The sequence below is a fragment of the Apteryx rowi genome, unplaced genomic scaffold, assembly GCF_003343035.1.
Source record: "Apteryx rowi isolate R43461 unplaced genomic scaffold, aptRow1 scaffold_318, whole genome shotgun sequence".
Taxonomy (NCBI): domain Eukaryota; kingdom Metazoa; phylum Chordata; class Aves; order Apterygiformes; family Apterygidae; genus Apteryx; species Apteryx rowi.
Genome location: NW_020449619.1, coordinates 837,726 through 847,118, shown reverse-complemented (window position 1 = coordinate 847,118; position 9,393 = coordinate 837,726). Strand labels below are relative to the sequence as shown.

Sequence of the window (9,393 nt, the reverse complement as noted above, 5' to 3'; positions counted from 1 at the left end):
AACAGGACCGAAACAGCTCCTGTTTGGCAGAAGGGGCCAGCAGGACTCAACAGAAAGAGGGTTCTGAGACTGGGACATGCAAGAGCATGGACCCATGGGTGGGACCCCACACAGTGAGATAGAGTTGGGTGCTCTTCCTTTGCTCCCGGTGCAAAGGGGGTTGCGGCACCAGAAACAGTGCTATTAGCCCTTGTTCTTTTGCTCTCTTTGGTGCTGGGATCAGGGTTTGGATGCATGCCCCTCTAGCTGGGAAACAGGGAGGCACCAGTTGACTCCCTGCCTGCTTGGGGCTGCTTTCTTTCCACAGCTGTTGTTCACATGACAGAGACAAGCCTGGGAGAGCAGTCTGCTCAGCTCTTGCTGTTTATTGATGGGTTGTCACCTTAGCACCCTTCAGCCATGTGAGCGCCTTCCCCTGGGCAGCAGCCGGTGTGCTGGAGGCTGTCTCAGCACGCGGCTCCCGTCGGTGTCCTGCCAATGGCATGCTGCTGTTGAATTTCCCTGCTGCTTTCTTCAAATGCTGCCATCCAGGAACCCCAGAGATACCACAGTGGTTGGGCCTGCCTGGTCCTGCATCATGGTGTGGAAGCAGCAGCACTGCAGGGGTCAAGCTCCCACTGGAGCCTGTCCCCGTTGTGCTGCCCCCAGGCAGCTGTGCGGCTGCCAGTACAGAGTCCAAGGGAAGGGGACAAACACCGGCTTGTGGGGACAGAGTGGAGGGAGGCAGAGGTAAGGCAGTTCAGCTGGTGCTGGTCTTTCCTGAGCACTGTCCTGGCAGGCTCCAAGGGTGCTGGAGTGGGAGCCGTGTGGGAGACATCCAGTTCAAAAGTGTCCCCATATAGCTTGGTCTCAGATATGGGTAGCTGGGGTCAGGCCAGGCCCCAAACTTCCAGGGCCTGAATACAGAATTCCTCCCGTGGAGAGAGGGGCTCATTGTCGAAGGTCTCGCAGGGATGGCTCCCTCCATGGTACAGATCTCCATCCAGCCACAGCCCAAATTTACCACTGGAAAGATGCAACCAGCATGGTAAGCTGAGGGCTCCTCTGCCCCCTTCCACAGCTCCAAATGCATCAGGACTGCCAGGCAGGGAGCTAACGGGTGCTCCAGCCCACCGCGCTGGAGCCTGGCAGAGCTAAACCTGCAGGCTGGGGCTGGTTTAGCACCTCCAGAACCACCATCCCATAGGACCAACCCACTCTGTGTCCCTGTGCTGGGATACCGTCCTGTTCTGTAGCCCATGCATGCAGCAGCCGAGGATCGCAGGCATGAGGGACGGGGCAGAGATAAGTAAGTGCCTTAGTACAGGGGTGATGTGAGGGAAAAAGCAGCCATCCCTGCTGTAGGCAGCCCCCCAGTGAGGCCACTCTGTGCACAGGCAGGGAGAGGGCAGTCCTGCCGGCAGTGGGGGGCAGAGGAATGAAACAGCCAGTGCTGCTCATCTGGACGAGCTCTTGGGGTGTTCTCAGCTTTGAAAGACTGGTGGGAGCCCCAGCCTGGATTAGCCCCCATTGCCTTGGCCGGACCACGGCACTGGTGCATGCCCAAACCCAGCTATTCCCCAGGTCGGAGGTCTGCAGTTGGTGCTGAGCGCTGTGCTGCAGACGAGGGGTGGCCCTGCCTGGCGGCGGTGGGTCCCCAGCCTCACAGGCAGCGTGCTGAGCACTGACTGTGCCTGGACGATAGCCCTGGCTGCTCCCAGATGGTGGAGTTCAGGGCTGGGAAAGCCTGTAGCCAGGTGAAGCCTCCAGCATGGCCCTGGGAAAGGTGTGCTCCTACCTGCCACCACCAATCATCAGCAGGTCCATGTCTCCTTTCATGAAGAAGCTGTTCCTGCCCGTCCACGTGAACACCTGTGGGGGAGGCAGCAGTCAGTCTGGGACCTGCGAGCTGGGACACAGGCTCCCCGAGCCCAGCCCTCCAACCCCATCCCGGGCAGTGGGAGCGTGCCCAGGTTGGTGCCGTGAAGGCAGCCCAGGATCGGGGCCAGAGCTTGGCCCCTTGGCCCTGCCTAAGGAGAGCTGCCAGCAGGTCTGTGGTGGGGCTTCAATTACGGCTTAAAGCCTCAGTATCTGGAGTCATGCAAGTATGGCGAAAGCAAGCCCATGGTTGCAGAACAAAAAGTCTGGCAGTGCCTGTCCCAGCTGGTGCTGAGCTAAGGCCAGGTGAGAAGAACAAGAGTCGACCCCAACGCTGTGAGCTTCGAAGTGTCACCCACCCACCCCAGAGCTCAGCAGGGCCCCAGAGCGAGGATGGGGCGGCTGAGCTTCATGCCACACTGTCCCGACTAATTGAGAGTGAATCGCAAGGCCTGGAGGGGGCTGGTGGGCGCCGCGCGCACTGCGGCACGGTGCCTCGCTGCCCGGAGCTGCCGCGCTGGTGCAGCCTGACGGAAGTGATTTGGCCGCAGTCGCTTTGCGGCGAGCGCTTCCCCCGGATGCTGAGCGGTTTTGCCCCCAGGGGCCTGGGGACGGGCATCCGCACCCAGCTGCTCTGGCCGAGTCGGCCTCCCCAAGGAGCCCGGGCTGGGGCAGCTGCAGGAGCGGGGCTGCGGCGAGCGGTCAGGGTGGCAGCGTGGCCTGCGGAGGGGAGCGGGAGCCTGACGCTGCCGAAGCAGAGCTCCTTGGGGTGCCCGGGGCAGCTCCGCGGGCTCGTCTCCCTGTGCGTTGGGCTCTGCTGCCGTGAGCCGGGATTGCCCTCTCCCAGCCCGTGCCACACCGCGGTGGGCACCGTGGCCCGCGGAGCTGGGCCTGCTCCCCGGCGGGCCCTGGGTGCCCCACGTGCGGCTGCGGGGCTCCGGCGACGTGAGGGACACGCGGGGGGCAGCGGCTCTCCGAGGACTTCCCGCTGCCGGGGGCCATGATGGCGGTCAGCAGGGAGGAAAGGCCCGGCAGGCAGGGCTGGTGCTCGGCGCCCAGGGAGCCCCCAGGGGCTACGGCGGCCAACGCGGTGCACTGCGGTGGGGTGCCCGGGGACCAGCCCCGCCGCAGAGCGGGACGACGCAGCTGGGCAGGCACGGCTGTATCGCCCCGAGACCGAGGGCCCCTTGTGGCACCCGGCTCAGGCACCGCGGGCTGTCCCTCCCCAGTGCCCCGGGCACCTCCCCGCAAAGGACGGGGCACGGGGCATCGCCAGCCCCCCGGCCACGGGGGGTGTCCCCTCCCCCCCGGCGCTGGCAGCATGCAGCACTACGTGGCCTCCCCCTCACAGGGCGTGAGCCACCCCCACCTTGAGCTCCGGGGAGAAGGAGAAGAGAAACGTTTCCCCGGTGCCATAAAAGTGGTTGCTCAGGTGAATGGTGGAGGCGCAGAAGGCACCGAAAGCCTGGAAGGGAAGGAGAGGGGAGATGGTTACAGCATCGCACATCGATGTGGCTTGGCAGGAGTCTTGGCAAACATGGTGAATTCCTCAGTGATCCCGCTCTTGGAGGAGGAGTCATAGGGATCCTACCTTGCTCTTCTGAAGAAATGGCACGAAAGAAAAGAAGAACTTATCAAACCCATGACTGGTGCTGAACTGGGGGGGCGGGCTACACTAGAGGGCAGGGCTGCTGTGCAGAGGGACCTCGACCGACCGGAGAAGTGGGCCAAGGGAAACCTCAGGGAGCGCGATGCAGGCAAATGCCCTGCGAGGGAATAGCCCCAGGTGTCAGGGCTGGCTCAGGGATCCTTCCCCTCCGCTCAGCACTGGAGGTCGTCCCCCCCCTGGTACTGGGGCCAGTTTGGGCTCCCTGGTAAAAGGCAGACACCAACATGCTGGTGCGAGTCCAGCAGAGGCTACAGAGCCAGACGGAGCTGGAGCACGGAATGTGCAAGGAGAAGTTGGGAGAGCTGGATCAGCTCAGCCTGGCAAAGAGGGGGGATCTCACTGCATCTTCCATCACCTGATGGGGCCAGAGAGACAGAGCTGAGCCCTGCGGTGTTCAGCCAAAGACCAAAGGGCAAGCTGCAAGGGAAACTCCTCCTGGGCATACAGGAAAACTCTTCTCCATGAGCGATGCGGCCCTGGCATGGGACCCGGAGCAGCTGCCAAGATACTCAGAGCTCAGCAGGATGAGGCCCTCAGCAGCCTGGCCTGGCAGTGCAGTCAGCCCTGTTTGGGGCAAGGGCTTGAATGGGAGCCCCTGGAGGTCTCATCCCACCTGAATTATTTAGTGAGTCCATAAATTTAGTAGTTAGTTATGTAAAAAATCTCCTCCTCTGCAGAAAGCCCTCCTGATTTCTGAGTTTCTGGGGTGTGGGGCTGGACCCCCCAGTCAGCCACGCAGGACCTGGCCTGGTGTGGTGGGTTGTGTGACCCCCCCCCCCCCCCCAAGGCCATGGCCGCCTATGGCAGCAGGCTCCTGGCAGCCCCCAGCACACACAGCGCACAGAGGCCCATTGGCAGGATATTGGCTGTGCTCTGAGCGCACTGGGACTCGCCGCTCTCCATTGCATCCCCCTGCACTGCGGAGAGCCTCCATCAGGCCCCAGGGTGAAGCAGCACCGCAGGGGACCTGTGGCTGTTTGCTGAGGCCAGCGGTGTCTGCTCAGCCCCTGCATGCCAAGGGAAGCCCTTGTGCGAGGAAGCCTGGGTGAGGAACAGAGCCTGGAGGGCCTCAGCCCACTGCCCCCCATGGCATTTTGGGGCTTGCTGCAGTGTGGAGAGGTCTGACCTGCAGGCTCACATGCAATTCAGTTTGGACCCAGGAGAGGAGGGCCTGGCCATACCTGCGCCTCAGTGTCTCTGATGAGCAGCAACACAGGGGAGCTCAGGTGGTTCATGCTTCGGTACATGGTCTTCAGGCTGAACCCATCCCTCGTGGTGCAGTATAGCAGGCTCCACGGCTGCTGGGTCAGCCGGAGGGGCAGGTGGGGCACCAGCTGGGGCAGACTGCGGTCAGCGAGGGCTGGGCAGGCTGCTCCCCCCCGCTGGCCTGCCCAGCAGGACCTGTCCCACAGCAGTCCCAGGCCTCTGCCTAGCTCTTTTCCTCCTGAACTGAACCCCCAGCTGCCTGCAGGGAGCTGGGGACTCGAGGCATTGCCCCCTGCTCAGCCCTGGGCTCTGCTCCCCTCGAGGGGATGTGGGGCAGCCATCCCCTGCCTGTGCTGGGGCAGCACCAGGGCGGTGCTGCAGTGGGAGCTCCTGGCCCCCCAGCGACCTCCCTGGAGGCTGCCCCCAAGCATCCTCCCCCTGCCCTGAGCACCCTCATCCCCCAAACATCCTCTAGAGAGGCCACCCCGAGCATCCTGATCCCCCCGCGCACCCTCGGAGGAGGCCACAGGGCCTGCAGGCAGGCAGAAGCAGTTCCCAGGCCTGGGGGCCCAGAGATGAAAATAGCAGGGGGCATCGTCCCTCAGAGAGGGTAGGAGCCAGTTGCTCTTAGTGGTGTGAGACAGGACAGGTGACTGACACAGCGCTGTCCCTGGAGTGGGTTAGCACCCAACAGGCAGTGCAGGGCAAGGTGCCCCTTTTTGCTATGCTCTGACAGGGTGTGGGGTCTGGCACCTCCAGGGCTGTCACCCACATGCTCCCATCAGGGGGCCCTTGGGGACCCCCAGCCTGGCCATGGCAGTTCAGTCTGTCCTGATCCCCCCAGGGCCTATGCAGGCGAGCTGGTAATGGGGGCACTGTGCTGGGAATCCATGTGGGGCTCTGCCCTGCGCCGGGCTCCTCTTCTGCCATGGTGCTGGGCAATGCTCACTGCTCCTTCCTGAGGAATGCAGGGCACTGGCTGGGCCTGGGCCTCGCAGCCGGGCGATAGCTAGCCCTGGGGGCAGGCCGGGCAACACCAGTCCAGCCTCGCACTGGACCGATTCCTGGCATGACATAGGCCATGCCTCCACAGTGCCAGGGAGCCGAGCGTGGTGGTGGGGCTCTCAGAGCTGCGGTCCCTGTGCTGGCAGGATGGTCCCTCACCTCCTGAATTTCCTTGTCCTGCAAGATGCTGCTGGGCCCACTCAGCTGCAGCTTGCAGGGCTCCTGTGGGGGTGAAGGCTCCTCGGGTGCATCTTCCCTGCCTGGCTGCCCCTCGTCAGCTGGCTCAGCACATCCTGGGGGCAGGTCTTCATCCAGGTCCGTCTGGGGGCAGATGGGAGGTGAGTATCCCCCCACTACAAGCCCAGCATCCTTGCCTCCAAGGGAGCAGGGGCACTTGGACTGCAGGATCCTTGAACCTGGCCCCATGCTAGGTCTCCCCCACCTTGCACAGGGGACAGGCCAGACAGAGGGGCTCAAAAGCCTCCCCAGCCCGGGGGCTCCTTGGCACAGCCTCCAGCCCAGCTTCCTGCTCTGCTCCTGGCCCGTTGCTGCCTGCGAAGTACAAGGGTGCTGAGCCAGCCAGAGAGGAGCTTCCACAATCTCAGCTCTACAACCCTCACCTGAAGGGCTTGACAGCCTCTAATCTCTGCTGAGCAGTTCCCCGTGGGGAGGGAGGGGGCTGGCCTGTCCCCTTGCCCGCCGGCAGAGCACGGAGGGGGACAAGGATGGCTTGGATGGGTGGCAGCAGCTCATGGCACTGGTCTCACCTGGCCATGGCCCACATTTGCAAAGGGACGCCGGAGCACAGCCCAGGTCCTCAACCCCAAAAGAAGGGAGGGGATTTTGAACCCCAAGATCCTTTCTCTCTCTCTCTTCCACCCTTCCTAAAGATTATATTTTAATGTCATTTCTGAGCCATTTCAGCCGACAGCCTGAAAAATCAGTGCTGCCATGGGTGTGTGACGGGAACGGGCCTGCCTGGCTGTGCCGCACAGCTCGGCAGCCGCAGTGGGATGCCGAGGGCGGGCGGTGGGTGGCCGCGGCAGCTGCTGTCCCCATGCCCTGGACAGGGCTGCTGCCTGGCCCCGATGGCATGAGGCCTCGCAGACCTGCCCTGGGCCACGCGGGCTCCCAGGCTGATGAGCCCCAGGGGTTTCTGGCAGGTCTGCTCTGGGGGTCCCTGTAGCTGTGGGGCTGTGTGGGGCAGCTCAGCTCACCGGGGTGTCTGGCACCCTGCACTTGAGGGAGGGAACGCAGCAATGCAGAGCTGGCTGGGGTCCCCCGAGGGGGTCGGGGTCCCCGAGGATGGCATGGGGCCATGCTCCACGGGGCCGCTCTCTCCCAGGCCCTGCGTGACCGCCTGTCCCTGCAAGGCTCGTCCACCCTTCCCTGCCTGCTGGTGGCAGGGGACGGGCAGAAAATACCGTACGGACCTGGAGAGGAGAAGAGGGACCAAGCAATGCCAGCTCCAGAAGGGCAGGTGACCCATGGGCCCTGCAGCGGCTAAACCCCTCTGGCACCGGGCAGGTTGCAGAGTGTGCCCCATCTCGCCCCTTGCTTGCACCCCTGCCGCCACCAGGCAGGGAGCTGGCCCGCGGAGCGTCTGCACCCACCAGCTCTACCTGGGGCTCCCCCGGCAGCTGCCTGGCAGCCACCTGGGCCGGGCCAGGCCCTGCCTCAGGTTGCTGCCTCCCAGAGGCAACTCTTGCCCCAGTGCCAGGAAATCCTGGTTGCTCCCATGCAAGGGCTTGCTTCGGAGACAACGCGCGGCTGCCAGGGCTCTGTGGCCCTGTGCAAGGGCCGCTGCCGTGCGGGACCTACCAGGAGGTGGTAGCAGACACGGAGACCCTTCATCGAAGGCGGGTGGGTGCTTCTGACGGTCCCTAGAGCCGGGCTGCCTGGGGCAGGTGAGCAGGGCTGGCGCTGCAAGCAGACCTCAATAACACCCTGGTGTTAATGTTTATCCAGGGCCCTTCCCCAGCCGCCCAGCACCTCGGCCTTCCCCACGCACACCCCTGTGACGCAGAGTGGTGCGACTGCCTTCCCTGCCCTTCCTGGGCGGCACAGGACCTTGCCGGCTCCCCCCTGCTCCAGCAGTGAGGGCGAGTGGAGGCCAGGCTACCCCAGGGACGGGCTTTGCCAAGGATGGGCTGCTCCGAGGATGGGCTGCCCTGAAGATAGACTGTCCCAAAGCCAGGCTGCCCCAAGGCCAGACTGCCCCAAGGATGGGCTGCCCCAAGGATGGGCTGCCCCGAGGATGGGCTGCCCCAAGACTGGGCTGCCCTGAGGACTGGTTTGTGCTGGTGATGAGAGAAAGGGATGGGGGCCATGTGTAGGCTGAGCTGTGGGCATTTGCTGAGGAGAGCTGTGCCAGCCTGCAAACAAGGGTGCAGATTTGTGGTGGGCTTGGCAAGACTCCGTGTGCCGGAGGCTGCTGATGGCCCAGCACAGAGAGCACCTGGCCCCACCACCCCGTGCTTCCTGGCCCGTCTCATGCCCCACTGCCCTGGCACACACTGGGGTGCAATGGGGAACAGTCCCCGTGTCTCATGGCCCCTCCATGCTCTGTTTGCTATTCAGGAAAACCATAGTGCCACAGTCCGGCAGACCCTCCAGTGACCACCAGGCCACAGGGCCACGCGCTCAGCCCCTCTACAGATACTTCTTTTGGAGTCCTGTGGCAAAGATGACCCAGACAGCACCAGTCCCAGCAGCTTCCCCCACCTCCTGCTCCAAGATGGCCCTTTCTGGGGTCCTGTAGACCCCTTGCCCTTGTGAGCCGGCAACAGGGACAGGGGTGTTTATTCTCTGCTGAGGGGATCCTTGCAATCTCCGTGGGCCCTGTTATCTGTCTGCACTGTCTGGAGCTCACCCCTCCCCAGGGCTGCCCCCTGCCCTGCTCCCCGCTTTCCCGTGACAGCTTCCTCTGCCACAAAGGGGCTTGGGGAAAGCCTGGGACAGCCCCTGCCCACACACCCTGGCCCATGTGCTACACCTTCCTTGCAGCTCCAGCACGCAGCAGGGCTGGCACGATGCTTCGTGCCCGGGCACTTATGTGTCCCCCTGCAGAGTCAGGCTGCCCAGGTCCCACGTGGTGCTGAGTGCAGGCACCTGCTGTGGTGGGGTGGCTGGGAGTGGGCAAGCAGGCACCTCTCAGCTGCAGCAGCATCACGAGTGGCTCTGGTGAGTCGCTGTGTGGCCAGTGACTGTCACCTCCTCTGTGCTCCCGGGCTGGCACGTGGCCCAGGCTGGGCTCTGGAGCCACTGAGCCCATTGCTAAGCAGGGAACACCACCGGCAACCCCCCCCAGGGCTGTTGTTTTGGGATCAACAGGTGGGTCATGCTCTTTATTGCTATTTGCAACACAACTGTTGCAATGGTTGTGTCAGCTGTCAACATCTTGCCCCAAAAAGGCAGCAGCTGTCTGGCCCCAGGGTGGGGACGCTGCAGGGCATGGGGCGATGCCTTTGCTCCATTGAATCAGGCAGCCCTGGGGTCAGGGCACAGGGCTGAGCTGGGGCACTGTGGGGGGGATGGCACTGTCCCTGTCTTCCCCTTTTCCAAGGAGGCTCTGGACCACATGTGCATTGGTGTGGACGTTTCCCCGTGTGTCCATGGACCCATCCACCATGAACTCGATGTATGTAACTCTGTTC

General features: G+C 63.6%; 1 protein-coding gene across 1 annotated transcript; it reads right to left on the bottom strand.

The window, feature by feature from the left end:
* Positions 1–869: 869 nt before the first annotated feature.
* Positions 870–7,591, bottom strand: TLDC2 (TBC/LysM-associated domain containing 2). Its single transcript, XM_026070781.1, has 6 exons — positions 7,559–7,591; positions 5,897–6,058; positions 4,708–4,860; positions 3,227–3,322; positions 1,778–1,851; positions 870–1,005 (listed from the first exon to the last, which is right to left on the bottom strand). Exons 1-6 carry the CDS (start codon positions 7,589–7,591, stop codon positions 870–872), a joined length of 654 nt encoding a protein of 217 aa, XP_025926566.1.
* Between the last annotated feature and the right edge of the window lie 1,802 nt (positions 7,592–9,393).

Coding starts and splice junctions, on each gene's coding strand:
- TLDC2 (XM_026070781.1), bottom strand. CDS start 7,591: ATGAAGGGTCTCCGTGTCTGCTACCACCTCCTG. Junction 6,059..7,558: donor GTGTCTGCTACCACCTCCTG/GTAGGTCCCGCA, acceptor ATCTGCCCCCAG/ACGGACCTGGATGAAGACCT. Junction 1,006..1,777: donor CTGATGATTGGTGGTGGCAG/GTAGGAGCACAC, acceptor GCATCTTTCCAG/TGGTAAATTTGGGCTGTGGC.